Source organism: Astatotilapia calliptera, chromosome 6 (genome assembly GCF_900246225.1).
Source record: "Astatotilapia calliptera chromosome 6, fAstCal1.2, whole genome shotgun sequence".
Classification (NCBI taxonomy): Eukaryota; Metazoa; Chordata; class Actinopteri; order Cichliformes; family Cichlidae; genus Astatotilapia; species Astatotilapia calliptera.
This window is the reverse complement of record NC_039307.1, coordinates 10,267,563-10,284,999: the sequence shown is the minus strand read 5'-3', so window position 1 is coordinate 10,284,999 and position 17,437 is coordinate 10,267,563. Positions and strand designations below refer to the sequence as shown.

General features: G+C 41.0%; 1 protein-coding gene and 1 long non-coding RNA gene across 2 annotated transcripts; both read right to left on the bottom strand.

Moving 5' to 3' along the window:
* Positions 1–1,895: 1,895 nt before the first annotated feature.
* LOC113023814 (lipopolysaccharide-induced tumor necrosis factor-alpha factor homolog) lies at positions 1,896–6,837 on the bottom strand. The gene is made up of 4 exons (XM_026170206.1): positions 5,931–6,837; positions 4,516–4,819; positions 4,160–4,307; positions 1,896–2,593 (listed from the first exon to the last, which is right to left on the bottom strand). Exons 2-4 carry the CDS (start codon positions 4,808–4,810, stop codon positions 2,488–2,490), a joined length of 549 nt encoding a protein of 182 aa, XP_026025991.1. The 5' UTR covers positions 4,811–4,819; positions 5,931–6,837; the 3' UTR covers positions 1,896–2,487.
* Positions 6,838–7,543: 706 nt separating this feature from the next.
* LOC113023816 (uncharacterized) lies at positions 7,544–13,802 on the bottom strand. Its single transcript, XR_003272606.1, has 2 exons — positions 13,706–13,802; positions 7,544–7,790 (listed from the first exon to the last, which is right to left on the bottom strand). It is a non-coding gene; the product is annotated as an uncharacterized LOC113023816 (long non-coding RNA).
* Between the last annotated feature and the right edge of the window lie 3,635 nt (positions 13,803–17,437).

Here is a 17,437-nt window from a genome sequence, read left to right as displayed (position 1 = left end):
ATTACTCCTGAGATCATCTCGTCATATTAGCCCCGAAGCATTGCTTGGAGTTAAATTACATTTACCTGATGTGTTGGACCCCATTTTTACCCAGGAGTTATGTGTGGACACCTTGACTGCGAACGTTAATATTACACTTCTTCTACTGGACTCTGTTGCACCTGTAAAGAAGTTAAAATGTCAACAAAGGAACCCTATGCCCTGGTTAAATGAGGAGCTCTTGAATTTGAGAAGAAATTGTAGAAAAGCAGAGCGTCGCTGGCAATCTTCCAGACTAGAAATATTTCTCCAGGCTTGGAAGGACTCAATGTCTTTTTTTCAATCAGCGATGTCTGCAGCGAAAGCAAATTTCTTTCTTTCAAATTTCTCAAATCTCATCATGAGTCATAAACATAACTCAAAACTCTTATTCAACACAGTGTCGCAACTTACAGAGAGTAAGTCATCTCTCTGCTGTTCTAATTTGACAGCTCATGACTTTCTTATGTTTTTCAGAGACAGGGCTGAAACACTTAGGAATCAGATTACTCCCTCCTCGAGCTGTACATTAGACTACTCAGCTGCTTTACCTGTTGGTGCTGATGAACTGTTCTCTGTCTTCAAGGTTATTTCTCTGTCTGGATTAACTAAGGTTGTAAAAGCAGCTCGATGTAAAACCTGTTCTTTGGATCCTCTACCTGCTAAATGCTTTATCATGGCTGAGATCTTACCTGTCTGGGAGCTCTCAGACTGCTGGTTTTAAAAATGATCTCTCTCCCGAGACCTGTGCAGTGAGGCATGGGGTCCCTCAGGGCTCTGTACTTGGACCATTGCTGTTTTCTATGTATCTGCTGCCTCTTGGTGTTCTTTTAATGTAACTTTTTATTGTTACGCTGATGACCTGCAGCTTTATGTTCCTCTAACCATTGAAAATTGTGCTGAAGTCTCTAAACTAGAATCTTGTCTATCTGCAGTTAAGGGCTGGTTATCAGATCATTTCTTGCTCCTAAATACTGATAAGACAGAGTTGATGGTCATCGGACCACAAACATTTCAGCACTTGTCCCAAAATTTCATCTTGAAAATTGATGACAGTGTCATAAATTGCAGGGACAAGGTAAAAAAACTTGGGCATGTGGTTCGACATGGTGCTCTTCTTCGAGTCTCACGTAAAAGAGATAACAAAGACTGCCTTTTATCATTTCAGCAACATAGCCAAAATCAGACAAGTTTTGTCAAGCGACACCGCAGAGGTTCTTGTCCATGCATTTGTGTCTTCACGGATTGATCATTGTAATGTTCTTCTTTCTGGGCTACCAAAGAAAAGTTTAAGAGGTCTACAGATGTAAACAAGCAAGGATATAAACTTATACAAAAATAACAATTTTGAATGTAGCAGATGGAAGGCACTATATCCCATACCATGAATTTATTTTGACACTTCTCACTCTGTGATAGGTGTCAATGTGAAAATATACCCCTATTAATTTAATTTTAATGAAAAAATGTATGCCTCACTCAAATGATTATGCTCTTCTAATTATTTTTCTCTATTTTGCTCATTTAACAAACAATATTTTGCATTGTTTGCATATTCAAAAACTTACATTTTGATCTAGACATATCCTTGCTTGTTTACTTCAGTAACAATTTTATTGACTTAAAACCCATTGCAAATGTCAGTGGTAGAGTCAAGAAATTTTGCACTTCAGTGTTAAATGCCTTTATGTTTATTTTATATTAATATTTGAATTTTATTTCTAGATCATCATTACATCTAACAAGCAGCAAGTCAGTTACTTCGGTAAAGGTTTTTAATATAAACAGATAAATCAAGACATATCACATGATTGTTGTAGGTAAAAACTATAAAAAAGGTAAAAATGTGAATTTATTTATTAATGTAAATGTGAAAATATAGTTCCAGTGTTTGTAAAAAAAAATGGAACAATGTCGCAAACAATGACTAATGTTAATTAGTCAGCACTGACATTTTAATCTTGTCATCAGTGTTATATTAATATTTAAAATATCAGAAATTTAAATGAAAACATTCAATATGTCATCTAAATGAAAAATCAAAGAATAACTTTAAACGCTAAAACATCTAAATTGTATTTTACTTGTGGGTATGTTATTTTAAAAAACCCACACACCTTCATTTAAGGCTTTTTTCCTTCACTTTAACGTTGAGGTATTTGATACAGAGACAACACCACTGTCACCAAAACAAAAAAGAAAAAAAAACAGTCCTGATAACTAACTCATATTTTCACAGTAAATTTATATAAAGTGATTTCTTAAAGGGTGATTTCTTAAGTTAAAAGGAAAGGAAGGAAGTTTCTTTGTTGCTCTTCTACATAGCTACATATTCAGCATGTTCAGTTTATATACAGTTAAAACATGGAAACAGGTATACAGGATGAGCACAGGGTTACAGAGGATGTCTGTTTGCACAGAGATGCCCTGCTGCTGTTGCTTCAGTAGAACATACACTGCAGTTCTGCTTCACATGCGCCTGTGGACGTGGATAATGCCGCTGCAGGAGGGGCAGGAATGCTCCACATCCTTGCAATCATTGACGCAGAAAGGTATGAAACAGCAAGGCCAGCACCTGTTGTGAACAAGAATAGCATCAAAACGGTTATCATATGCCCATCAACTCATTCATTCTACAGACTGAATATTAATAATAATTTGGGGAGTGAAGAGAGGAGAGTGAATAAGAAATACTCAGTGCCTCACAAACTCCAGTGTGTCATTGTCCTGCAGCAATCTGAGCATGTTGCAGTATAAATAAGGTATGGTTTAGGATCACCTGATTCAGTCTTAACTATAAACTTTATCCTAAAAAAAAGAAAAAGGTTTTGAGTCTAATCTTAAAAGCAGAGAGAGTGTCGGTCTTCCAAATTGACTCTGGGACTGGTTTTGTGGAAACAGCCTGATAGCTGCCAATTAAATCTTTAAAAACTCTGGGACCCACAAGTAAGCCTGGAGTGTGAAAGCAAGGTGCTACATAGGGATAATATGGTACTATAAGGTCTTAAGAAGGAGAAGACGGAGTCTGAATATTTAAGAATTTGTATTCGAGGAGAAGAATATTAATTTCAATTTAACAGGGATTCTTCAAAGAGAAGCTAATATGGGACAAATATGCTCTCTCTTTCTGGTCCCTGTCTCACAGCAGCATTCTGGATTAACTGTAGACTATATGTCATATGTCACAACATGACCCAGAGTGTGAGTAAAGCAGTGAGTGCGATCATTTACATTTTGAGAAAATTATTAACTTTCTGTCATGGTCCTGGGTCTTCGAGCCAGCGTTTTGAGTTAGTTTTGAGTGTGGTGGACTTGCGGTTTTATCTTTTGGATTTCAGAGATGATTTAAGCTCATTCTCTGTATTATTTTGTTCTGAGTTCAGCATTTCCTGGTGCTTTTGAGTTTTGTTTTCTATATTTCTGGTTACTGGGTTCTTGCTTATGAAACTTCTTTTTTATGTCCTAGTCTTGTCTTTGTGCTTTTTCCTGAGCAGCCGTTGTGTTTATTGTGTCTATTTTGTCTCTGTTTTTTGCCTTTTGTCTTTCAAATCCACAAGTCTTTGTCCAGGTCAGTGTTAGTTGATTCCTGTTTCATTTGACAACATCTTGTCCCTAGCTTTTTGTATTTAGTTCTACTTCCTGTGTCTAATTATTTGTGAGCGGTTTCAGCTCCTCCCACCTTTTGCCTGTTCCCTCATTATACTCTGTTTATTTAATAGTTATATAGTTTCCCCCTTACCCTTTGCTGTGTTTTACCTCGCATTTTGTTTTACTTTAAGATTAGTTGAATTTTGATTTCCTAGTGTTTTTGACCTGGATTACTTTGTTTAGATTCTGACAGTTATCACTTGAGGGTGTTGATTAATTGAAACTACCATTAAACTACCTTCATTCTGTGAGGCAGACTAAATCAATATTTTGATCAAATTTTGTTGAAATGTTTGATAAACTACAGATTTTCTGTCCTACCTTCATCAGGCCATCTGGTATAATGATGACTTGATGAAACAGGTCACACACAAATACCAAAAAACTTTGATATTTACTTAAATGTTGCTGAGAAAATAATCTTATATGACATTTTGCAGTGTGTTCAAATTTCTTCATGTGTATGTGTGAGTATAGTGGGGTTTTGACTCACAAGAAGACTCCTAATAGGCCACAAACCAACCAGGTGTATGGTCCGATTTTGTACTCAATTTTAGTCACAACATTGGTGTGGCAGTAAGGGCACAACATCTGTCCAGGAACGCATTTTGGCAGATTCTCCACCACCACCACTTGGCTAACTGCGAGAAACAACACAACACAGCCAAAAATGACTTTAATAATTATACATCCTTACTAAAACTCCACTAAACCTGGAATTTTGTGACACCAAATTCAGATTTAACCTTCAACCACATAGACTAAAGTAACATTAATGAATCATAAATTAAGAGCACTGTATTTAAGTATTTAAATATACTATATGACTAGTAACCTCTAATTTCTCACCTGTCTGGACAACAGGCTGGACAACAGGCTGGACAACAGGCTGGAAAACAGGCTGGACAACAGGCTGGACAACAGGCTGGACAACAGGCTGGAAAACAGGCTGGACAACAGGCTGGACAACAGGCTGGAAAACAGGCTGGACAACAGGCTGGACAACAGGCTGGATAACAGGCTGGACAACAGGCTGGACAACAGGCTGGACACTTTGCTGGTAACCTTGTTGGAAGACTCCTGCATTGTAGTCCAGAGGGGGGCCAGGGTATGGTGGTGCTGGGATTTGGAATCCCTTTTCCATTGTGTCTTTCTATAGAAACAGAAATGAAGAAAATAGAAAATAGAAATTACAGTAAAGCTCTGAAATCCAATTTTTTTTCTCTGAATAAAACAAAGTGAAAAAAAGTTAAACCACCAAAGTCAAGAGGAATGGGCTTAAGTCGAGACTGAAACCTGGAATCCCTTCTCACCAATGTTTAAAAACTTGCTTATCAGGTTGAAGCAATGAATCACATCACACTCTTTCAACATATGCAAGTGAGCAGGTTTGGTAGCACTGTAAATTTTTACAGGAAATTGTAGAACCTACTCTCACATGACTAAAAGTCCTGTTTCTCTGCATCAAATCACTAAATGCCTTTGAGTTTTATATGTTTGGTTAAATCTGTTATGGTGCTGTCTTCATTTGCATGTGTTTTTAAAAAAAAATACCCTGATAAAAATGCAAATCTTGTTGTGTGAATGTTAGTGTTCTTTTCGAAATATGTTGCATTCAAGTAGAGTCTTATTCAGTAATTTTTAATTTTATTGATTTATTTATTTTTGACTATCTGCTGCAAAGGTTCAGCTTTAATACTTTGACTCGCTCATTACCTGGTAGATGACTCTTTTTCAATTCAGAAAGACAAAGTAAACAACTTTCAATGGACTGTGGATCCATTTTTTTTCATAGTCAACTGAAAATTGACCCCACACATATCTTTGGACTGTGGGAAGTAGCTGGAGTGTCCAGAGACAATCCATGCAAACACAAAGAGAGCATGCAAACTCCACACAGGAAACACCCCAAAGACCTCAATGGTAACCACTTCATCACCGTGCCACCTGCCTTTTGATTTTATTTTTAAAAAACAACAACAACAAAAAAAAACTTCACCTATTGTTGTGTTTCATAAACCTGGCCCAAAGATGTACCACTGACTAAAAAAAAAGACTGTTATAACTGACCTGAATTAAATTTTATAACCTTGTTTCATAAAATAGAAGAAAAAAAAAGGTTTGTTAGGGACATTTTACCAACAAAAAACACGCTGCTCATAGCTTTAACATTATAGCTTCTTAATTTTTTCTTACTCTTTTTTTTCTCCACTTATATGATTGAATGTTTTTCTTAACCTGAGAAAAGATCACATGCTTCTTACCTTGATAAGTCGGTCAGAGGTGTATGGGTGGCAGTGTGGTCCTGCTTCTTTCTCAATGTGACAGTGACTGTATTAAATACACAAATGCAACTGCATTGCGTCGAAAAGAAGGTGGAGCAGCAACACTATGAATAGGCAGGTGATTAGGTGGGTGTGTCAGTGTTTTTGTAAAATTCTAAATGTCATTGTCTTGCTTTAGTGCGCACATGCACATACTGAGATGTACTTCAACACTGTGATCTTAGGATCCTGAGAAAAGAAGGCAAAAGGAGTTCTTTAAGTTTGCGAAGACATTTCATCTGTCATTCATAGAGAGAAGTGAAACTTTTAAAGATACCAATTACTAATCATGAGCGAAGGGGTGAAAAATGGTGTGGGTCATTATCATCGGTGGAAGATAAGGATGAAACCACTGTGAGACGGCCCGTTCTATCATGTGACCTAATGAGGTCATCTAATGCAAGGTGCGAGCGGAGGTTCAAGCACCTGGGACAGTATGTCAGGACTGCATTAGAGGTGGTTGATAGCTGATGTTATAAGTCACTACCCCTGTTCAACAACGGTCATTCACAGTGGAGATAGATGGACTCGTCTTTCAAACCATCTGTCTTCTCGGTCCAAAATGTGAACATTGGCATCCTCAAAAGAGTGTCTTGTCCTGTGTCTCAGTTTTGTCCTGTTGAGTCTTGTCCTGTTGATGTGGCTCTTCTATGTTTTGCCATGTGTTTGTGGATCTGACTGCATCCCATTTTTTAATAAACATATTCAACAAAGCACCTATATGCTTGTTATGTTGACAAATTTAACTAAATGTTCAAATACCAAAACTCAAATCACCACATGTTTGGTTTGAATTTTATGAGTTGAAATTTCATTTTAGTTACTCAAAAGAAATTTAAACCAAATTTAGTGAACTACAATAACCATGAAACTTCTACTGAAAGTAATCTAAATTCTGTGTTTATCTATGAGCAGGAATTAGAAAGGCATTTGCCGTAGATCATTCAGTCAGTACTTTTACTCCTTTAATTTATGGCAGTCATACAGAAGCCCAAAATCAGTAAGCTTGTAAGGAATTTTTTTGTCATATCTTTTTTACTAAAGTAATTTTTGACCACTGAATGTTTACTTAATCAAAGTAAAGAAGAAAGAAATTAAAAGTAACATAAATCCTGAATGGGCATGGAATGCAAAGGTTAAAAATGTAATTGAAAGACAGTGAAGTCCTTAAATAAGGATAAATCAGTGACCCACAACCCAGACTCACTTATCTGAGTCTGGGTTGTGGGGGCAACAGCCTAAGCAGAGAACCCAGCCCTCCCTTTCCCTTTCCAGTTCCACGGAGTGTTCCACAGACCATTCCAGGACCAATCTCCTTGGGATTGTGTCTGGCTTATCCATCTTGTTGCTCTGATGAATTGCTAGGTTCTTCATACTCGTGGTACTTCTGTACATGCTTTGTGACTCCTCTGACTGCCCTCGCCTCCCATTTTTTATGCAGTGTAAGCAGTGTGCTGCTTTGAATAACGTGTAGGTAGGAAGTAAAAAAAAAAAAACTTAAAATAAATGTATGCAAATTATATACAAACATTCATATAATAAAACCAAACCTATGAAAGACAGAATAAAGCATTAACTTTATTAACTACGTCTACCCCGTAACACCCGAACCACCTCAACTGGCTGCTTTCTATGTGGAAGAGTAGCGGTACTCTGAGCCCCTCCCAGGTGGTTGAAGTCCTCATCTTTTCCAGCTGAGGACCATGGACCATCTCATTCCTGCCACTTCACACTCGGCTGTGAACCATTCCAGTGCGAGCTAGAGTCCACCGCCTGATGAAACCAACAGAACCAGATCATCTGTGAAAAGCAGAGACAAGAGTCTGAGACTGCCCAAGTGGAAGCCTTGCGCCACTTGGCTACACCTAGAAATTCTGTCCATAAAAATTATGAACAGAATCAGTGACAAAGGGCAGCCCTAGCAGAGTCCAACGCCCACCAGGAACGAGTTCGACTTATTACCAGCTATGTGGACCAAGCTTTTGCAATGGTTATATAAGGATCAAATGGTTTGTAGCAATGGGACAGACTTCCAAAGCACATCCCACAGAACACTCTGAGGGACATGGGTCTTGCAGACCAGGGTCTCTGCCAGGCTTTCCAAGTGTATCCTGACCTTACTTTCATGCGAGCCTGGTCTGTCCAGCATCCTCCCCCGCCACCTGATCCAGCTCACCACCAGGTGGTGATTAGTTGACAGCTCAGCATCTCTGTTCACCTGAGTGTCAAAATCAATCATTAATGTATGACCTAGTATGTTATGGACACCCCAACACCCTCATGTTTGAACATGGTGTTTGTTATGGACAAACTGTGGTTTACACAGAAGTCCAGATCTGGCAGGCTGTTACTCCCAGTCATGCCCCTCCACGTCTCACTGTCATTGCCCACATGAGCATCAAAGTCTCCAAGTAGAATGATAGAGTCCCCACCCGGTGATTCCAAGAAGGCCAGGTACTCTAAATGGTAAGCACAGACAACAGTGAGGACCCGTTTTCTGCAGGGAAAAAAACCCTCTCGTCCACCGGAAAACCCCCAACGTACAGGCAGCAAGTTGAGGGATACCAAGATACCCACTCCAGCCTGCTGCTTCTCACCAAAGGCCAGTGAGTGGGGCACAGGTTTGATCTGTTTGGCCTGGCAGCAGGTTGGCAGATAAGTAATCCAGTATGCATAAGTATAAAGGGTCTGCTGGCACCAATTACATGTCAGAGGGATACCCTCTCTCAAGTGAAATTATCTTGTTATTATCAGTGGTATAAACTTTATCCGCTCTTATCATATTTATTTGCTAACAGTCTCTGCTGCTTGGGTCCAGATTGCATTTAACTATGATGTGGGTAGCAACACTTCAGTGACCTGTGTTTCATTGTCGCCATTGCCTTATTTAAATCTTGTATGTGTTTAAATGCTTTTTGGTGTAGTGACCTCCTGGGTGTTAACTGTCACAGTCTGTTAGGCAGAGGACTCACTCGCAGGACTCTGAAGTTTAGAGAGATGGAGAAGGATTTATTTACAATGTCACCAAGTGAAGATATATACATATATACAGTGGAACTGGTAAACAGGCAACATGGGGCTCCGGGGGGGAGGTGTCTGAAGGTGAGGGAAGGTCCAGGGCAGGCACACACACGCTCCTCTTTTACACAGTCCGCGACTCACTCAGGCAGTCCGATCCAGAATGCTTATGTGCACTCACACACGTCCACAGGAATTCATGCAGCAGGAGAGACGGGCAGGGAATCCAGTAGGCCTGTACACAAAGGAAAACCACGCTAGGAGGAAACTCTAGACTAGGCTACACCAACGCTAGGTAGTGCGACGATCCAGCGAGGAAGCAACATCTCCTGCCATCTCAAGTAGTCTGCAAGGAATAATACTCGTGATGAGAAGCCAGAGCAGAATCAGCATGAGTGAGCCACAGGTGTGTGTTGAGGGTGGGTTCAGAGGCAGGGAAGCAAAGTCCAGTTACGCCCTGGTGGGAGAGGCGAAGGCACACCACACTCTCTCCAGAGGGAGATTTTTGTCTTGAAATTTGAGGGGGCTCTGACTATGAGGGAAAGTCTTCTTCACGTTGTTCTTCTTTTACATTGTCTTTCCTCCTTCCATTTCAAATACAACACTGATTATTCTATTGATTATTCAATGATTAATCAAGTAATTAGATGAAAAAAATAATACTTTTAAGTTATTAATGAGCACTAATACATCTTCAAAAGAGAAAAAAAAATGTTTAGTCTTTTAAAATAAAATGCTCATTGGTTTCTCTTTTAGATATTGCAATGTTTTTAATGGTTCGACTGATTACAGCTACATGTATCGAAAAAAAAGTCATAATAAAATAACATATTTTGAGGAAAATATTTTCTTAAATGTTGTATCATTGTAACTCCTGGATAAGATACATTTGGTGTGCGTTCATGGGTATGCGTGTGTGTGTCTACATGGTCCTGGTGAATGAGTAAGTATGTGTGTTTAAAGGGGAATGCGGTGGCTGCAATGAGGAAAAGCAAGAATATCAACATTCTCAGAAGTGAGGTTTGGCCTGTGTGTTAATGCAACTTGCAGATAACAAACGTTCTGATTAGGTTGATGTTAATCAATCATGTTTATAATTAATGTTAATAATAATTAAATGTCCAGCCTAACAGTATCGGCTCAGTGGCCAAAGTTTTACTGACTGCTGTATACTTTTAATTGCCTGCAAATATATATCTATATATATATATATATATTAATCATTTTAACTATAAAAATTATTTATCTATATTATATAGATATCTCAATTTGAAAAATAAGGTTACTAAAGCTTTGAATTACATATGGTCTTGTAAATCTCCTGGCTCCTTTAGACTAAGGTGATCAGCCGCTCTCTTTTCCTCGGACGTCTCCACTTTTCACGTTCTGTCCGGGGGGATTTTCAAGATTGATGAAAATGTCCGGGTTTTTCTGTAGGCCTATGGAGAACCCATATGTTCTGCGCTCACAGACGGGACAGACAGCGCGCAGCAGTGTGCCTGGTGATGTTTCAAAGATGTCAAAGAGCAAGTGCATCTTTTCAGACGAACTGCAAAAGAAATTTCCCTCGTACCGTCCCGGTCGAAATAAATTGGAGGCTGAGTGCACCGTGTTCAGAGCTGGCACATACATTTGTGTGTCTAACAACGGTGCCGGAGATCTTGTTGCTCACGTGGACACAGAAAAACATAAAAAGGCTGTATGAAAATAAATCTATAAGTTGACTGAGTTCTTTGTTACACCTGGGAAAACGAGGATGCTGCGGTATCTGCAACAGATTGCACTGGCAATTCATACTGTGAAGCATCACAATATCTACAGATCCATGAATTGCACTAGTGCATTGCTTAAAAAAGCATTTACAGACTCTAACACAGCTAAAAAGTTCAGCAGTGCGCGCACCAAGACTGAAGCTCTTGTCAATGGTGTGATAGCGCCACATTCAGTAAAGTCACTCGTAATGAAATCCAGTACTGTCGCATTTCTACAGACGGAAGTAACCATGGAGCAGAGAAAATATTCCCAATCATAATTCAGTACTTTGACTGGAAGAATAGTGGCGTGCAAACAGTAGCGGTTTTTGATATATTGGTGGGGTGGCAAAAAAAAAAAAAGTCGCTCGCACCCACGCTGCCCCTGTTCCAGATCAACTGGCGTTTAGATCAACTGGCGTTGGTCGAACAGATGTGTGGCAGTCTTGCGTTTCAGGAGCTCCTACCGACAAACCAGCAAAAAAACACCAAATGTGTCATCTGTGACACTTGTGAGGTTATCTCAAACACACTCCGTCAGTCTTGATGCTGTTGAACAACAAAATGTTTAAAAATGTGGCGAGTTTACCTGGTGATATCCTCATGCGCGACGCGATCGCGAAAACAGCAAACAAGTAACACCACGCCGTTGTTGTTCACAGGACAGCAAGAGTAAACGATCGGGAGACTCTTGTCGTCGTTATCGTTCCACTCGCACGGTTTATTTCACCGAATTCAGCGTTTTTGCTTCACAACTAAAGCGAGCAGTTTGCTCTGTGCACCAACATGGAGTCGAGTCAACCAGCGCCACCTCTGGCCAAGTGCCACAGCCTACAGCCAGATCAACCTGTGACACACATCTGCACCACGTTTGAATTCGTGTCATGCACATTTGTACCTTTCAATTGTGTGTTTGTGCGTCATGCAAATAAACCTTTGAAAAGAATGAAATGATATCATATATTCCTTATTGGCCTACATTTGTACAAAATTCCAAATTATATACACAAAGTCATAGAAATCACCACTCCAATTGGTCATCATGATTTTAATATTCTCTTTTTCCATAACAATGAAATACGCCTTGGACAAATATGACACATCAATATTTCATTAGTGTTGTAACATCACATGTCGCTAGCATAGTCTGTCTGTGTCTTTTCCCTGAAAATGAATATTTCCAGCCAATATAGGCAATTCATCAACATGGCTGGAGTTATATACAGTCTGTATAAGTGTGGTTAATCTAATGAAGATTTGTAAGGAGACGGCAGTTACTGTGAATCCACAGCAGTTACACAGTGATTAGTAATAAACAGCCAGTGAGAGTGAGTGGATATGACTGTTCCCACCACTAACACATGACCATAGCCCACTACTAGATTAACTTGTGACACATCTGCACCTGCTGCTATGATCACAGTGAGTAGAGGCTGAGTGGCTGCACTTACCCCTGGTACATCCAAATCTGCCCACAAACATGTTGAAAGATGCAATGCCAGCAATGTGGATTGTCAACACTGAAAACAATCAGTAAGCAAAGACAACAGGGATCACTTTTTTCTGTTTATTTAGCACCCACAACATTTGTAGTCGCCTTCTGCACAGGGGAAGTCCACACACACTGTGTGGTACCACTTTCCACAGAAGGTGCAATCTGCAAGATTGAATGAGATTGTCAGAGTCATTGTCTGGCTGTTTATTACTAATCACCTGCTGTACATTCACAGTAACTGCCATCTCCTTACAAATGTTTATTAGATTGACCACACTTATGCAGACTGTATATCACAACCAACTCTAACATGTTTGTTTGCAGAGGGAAGACACAGACAGACTACGCTAACGACATGTGATGTTACAACACTGGTGAAATATTAGTGTGTTCACGACATTTTTCGTATGGGCAAAAGTATTGATATCAGGATGGTGATTCTTATGTGTATGTCATTTGGCATTTTGTACAAATGTAGGCTGATATTAAATACATGATATCATTTCATTCATTTCAAAGGTTTGTTTGCATGACGCACAAACACACAATTGAAAGGTGCAAATGTGCATGACACGAATTCAAACGTGGTGCAGATGTGTGTCACAGGTTGATCTGGCTGTAGGCTGTGGCACTTGGCCAGAGGTGGCGCTGGTTGACTCGAGTCCATGTTAGTGCACAGAGCAAACTGCTCGCTTTAGTTGTGGAGCAAAAACGCTGAATTCGGTGAAATAAACCGTGCGAGTGGAACGATAACGACGACAAGGGTCTCCCGATCGTTTACTCTTGCTGTCCTGTGAACAACAACGGCGTGGTGTTACTTGTTTGCTGTTTTCGCGATCGCGTCGCGCATGAGGATATCACCAGGTAAACTCGCCACATTTTTAAACATTTTGTTGTTCAACAGCATCAAGACTGACGGAGTGTGTTTGAGATAACCTCACAAGTGTCACAGATGACACATTTGGCGTTTGTTTTGCTGGTTTGTCGGTAGGAGCTCCTGAAACGCAAGACTGCCACACATCTGTTCGACCAACGCCAGTTGATCTAAACGCCAGTTGATCTGGAACACCCCGACATCACGCCAGCGCATTACGGGAATTGCATGGGCACCGATCGGTTTTCTATTGCCCATTTGCGGGAAGCAAAGGCGCCCTCTGTTTGCGAGGTGCGCCTGCTGCTTGCCAAACACAGTGAGGAGAGGGGCGGGGCGGCAGGGGATTCTCTGGCTGGCTGGAGGGGCTTCGAATAACCAGCTTGAAAAAAACTAAAATAAAAACAAACCAACAAACTAGGACTGTCAACGTTAACGCCGTCGTTACGATTATACGATTAAAGTTTTTAACCCAAAGTCCAAGGGCGTAGATTTGGCATGGACGGAAGGGACGTGTCCCCACCAATAATTTGATCTCTTCGAGTAAAGAACAACAATCCCGATAGAAAGAAAAACCGACCTGTCAGCGTCTCATTCACCCAGCGGAGCAGAAAGAGTTCAATTACGTCCTCTACTGGAGTCCTACGTCATGTGACAAATATGGCCAGTGTGATTGGCTGAGCCTTTCAGGGAGCTCTGTTTAGTTTTAGCAGCGGCAAACCTGCGCTGCGAGGAGGACGGCAGCAAAGAGGAAGAACCTGGATATAAGAAAGTATTTTTCAAAGAAACCTGTAAGTCACTTAAAGTCAAGTTCACTCATAAAATGTGTCCGTCATAATAATGTTACAGGCTATGCTGGGCTTTGGCCCACATCAGTCTAAAATTGTATGTAACCATGAATAACGTGTTTTGGAAACTAAATGCACAACAGGCAGCACTATCAGTTCTCTCAGTCTCAGAGCAGCATTTCTAATTTTGATTGAAACTGTCAGAGAAAACGGAGCCTCGAGCAGCCAGGATATTAGTTTACAGAGGCTGTTAAAATTATATGTCTAACGTTAAATGTTGGTGACACAATAATTTCATCCTAATGGCACTGACATATTCATAGGGTTAATTTTTGAGACAAAATATCATGTAGTCATGATTTTGCAAATATTCCACCTTGTAGTGCAGTTTGCACAAATTGTTTAAAAAATGCACTCACCCTGCAAACATTACTGATGAGTCGAGATCTGCACAAAGTGACAGAAACACTGAAGCAGCTCCACATTTTATTCTTATTGTCATGTATGTCCTATTTGTCAGGTGACAGAAGAACCAACACAAAGCTCAGAGAGTAATGGTGACACAAGGTCACAGGTGAAATTGGATGATGACTTGGTGGTTCATGACTGTATTTGAAGATCATGTGTGACTGCATGTATGTGGAATGTCTCACTGTTATTCATCAGGTGACAGAGGCAGCTCTGCCATGTTGTAGCTCGGACAGAGGTGAAGAGGCGAGGTCACAGGTGACTGGCTGATGATTTGGTGCTATAGATTAACTAGTATTTATTATCATGACAATTGTTAGGCTGCTGATGTAAATTGTCAAACATACACTAATGAATCAAAGAATCTGAATTGACATGTCTCACTTTCTATATGGCATGAATCAATTTTATCAGGTGGAAATATGTCCTAGTGCAGTCAGAGGGGAAGAGCCAGGGCCAAAGGTGAGACACATCAAGCACAGAATAATAATTTTAATCTCAGGATAAAACGCAGGTACTGAGGCTGAAAGAAGCTTCAGTGCTCTCAGAAGACTAAAAACATGGCTAAGGTCAACAATGACTCAAATGAGATTAAACAATGCTGCTGTATGCCATGTCCACCAGGAGAGACTGGACAGTATAGATGTAAAACCAATATGCCAGCAGTTTATCTCAGTTAACGAGAGGAGCAGGCATGTGTTTGGCTGCTTCACATAGAGGACGTTGAGTTGCTGTGTGGGACATGTAGTCCATGTCTGTTGCTGTAACAGTAGTTCATGTTTAGAATAAAACATCCCAGCTCACTGATTTGATCGGGGCAATAGTGCCTAAAATGTTGCATAATTTTGCTGAGAGATCTGTTACTTTGTGGTAATCTTAGACGAGTAGTTTTATGGACATAAACCACCAGGTCAATCAGTGTTCCCTTTGTGCTAATGTATAAGAGATGTTGGTGTAACTGAAGTAATGTTGTTAAGTCCTTAAGGTCATATTCTTTTATTGTCATGACTGTATTTGAAGCTATTTTTATTTTAGCATGATACCTGATTTATATGGAATGTGGAAGTAAACTAAAGCCTAAAATACTTAGTCAGTCATTTGTTTAATAGTAATTTAACATTATATAATTCACATATAAAACTATGAATTGTAATTTTAAATGGTTTAAAAGCATGCAGAATAGCATATGTAGGCAAGTATATTTCTCCTTTTTTATCAAGAAGCAAAGACAAAAAGGACAAAAATAAGAAACAGGGCAGGGTTCAGTGGTTGAATCATCCGTCCCCACCAATGCCTAAACCAAATCTACGCCCTTGCCAAAGTCAGCGCGATGGCCCTCGGTGTGCCTGCTTGCTGCTGCTGCTGTGCTGAGGTCTCACAAACAACCGAAAGGGGAGGGGGCGGGCTGCTTCCAAATAGTGCACATTTTATTCATAATGCTGTCAACCCAAGCCCATTATGTATTAATTATTTTTCCTGGGCTGTGTGAAAGCCCGGAAAAAAACCCAATGTGTAGGTCTATTAGTCTGTTAGTTTATGTTGTGGTGATTCTCTAGTTGGGGGATGGGGTTGATACTAGAGTGCAATTACTGATGGAAGATGGACAAGAAAAGGTCAAAGCCATCAGGTCCTCAGTTTAGAAAAAAACAGAAATGAAGAGGAGAACGGACTATAAAGCACCAACAACCGGTATGACGAACGCGGCCGTGACTCTGGCAGACGAGCTGAACACTTTCTATGCTCGCTTCGAGGCTGCAGCTAAGGTCTCCAACAATGCTAGTGTTAGCAGCGCTAACGGCTGCAGACAGGAAGATACTGCCAGCACCGGAAACGTGCTCGTCATCTCCGAGCATGAAGTAAGGAGAGCCTTCAAGAGAGTGAACACCAGGAAAGCAGCAGGACCAGACGGCATCCCAGGTCGCATCCTAAGAGACTGCGCATACCAGCTAGCTCCTGTGTTCACTGAGATATTCAACATCTCTTTATCTCAGTCGGTGATTCCCACATGCTTCAAAGAGTCCATCATTGTTCCTGTCCCGAAGAAACCCCACCCTGCTTCTCTCAATGACTATCGCCCTGTAGCCCTCACCTCAGTAGTGATGAAGTGCTTTGAACGCCTGGTCAGAGACTTCATCATTTCTTCACTACCAGACACACTGGACCCACTACAGTTCGCTTACCGTCCAAATCGTTCCATAGACGATGCCATCTCTCATCTCCTCCACACATCACTCACTCACTTGGACACTAGAAGGGGGAATTATGTTAAAATGCTCTTCATAGACTACAGCTCTGCATTTAACACCATAATTCCCTCCACACTCACCACCAAGCTGGAGCATCTGGGACTCAGCTCATCTATGTGTCAGTGGATCTCCAACTTCCTAACTGGCAGACCACAGGCAGTAAGGATGGGCGGACATGTCTCAGCCTCCACCACTCTCAGCACTGGAGCCCCCCAGGGGTGTGTTCTGAGCCCCCTGCTGTACTCTTTGTACACATATGACTGTGTGGCCACTACCAGCTCCACCACCATCATCAAGTTTGCTGACGACACCGTCGTGGTGGGCCTGATCTCTGATAACAACGAGACGGCCTACCTGAAGGAGATTAGGAATCTGGAGAACTGGTGCCAGAGGAACAACCTCCTTCTAAACGTCAGTAAGACAAAGGAGCTGATAGTGGACTTCAGCACTAAGCAGGAGAGGAACTACCAGACCCCCGTCATCAACGAGTGCCCAGTGGAGAGAGTGGACAGCTTCAAATACCTCGGAGTTCACATCACGCAGGACCTGTCATGGTCCTGTCACATCAACACCGTGGTGAAAAAGGCCCGACAGCGTCTCTACCACCTCAGACGCTTGAGAGACTTCCAACTGCCCTCCAAGGTGCTCAGGAACTTTTACTCGTGCACCATAGAGAGCATCCTGACGGGAAACATCTTAACCTGGTTCGGGAACAGCACCATGCAGGACAGACGAGCTCTACAGAGGGTTGTGCGGTCAGCTGAGCGCACCATCCGCTCCGAGCTCCCTGACCTGCACTCAATCTACAGC

Bases quoted from the DNA above. Each gene is read 5' to 3' on its own strand.
- LOC113023814 (XM_026170206.1), bottom strand. From the start codon at position 4,810: ATGGAAAAGGGATTCCAAATCCCAGCACCACCATACCCTGGCCCCCCT. The intron at 4,308-4,515 runs GTGAGAAATTAG...TGTTTCTCGCAG, and splicing joins CCAGCCTGTTGTCCAGACAG to TTAGCCAAGTGGTGGTGGTG. The intron at 2,594-4,159 runs GTGAGTCAAAAC...TGTTCACAACAG, and splicing joins GGCCTATTAGGAGTCTTCTT to GTGCTGGCCTTGCTGTTTCA.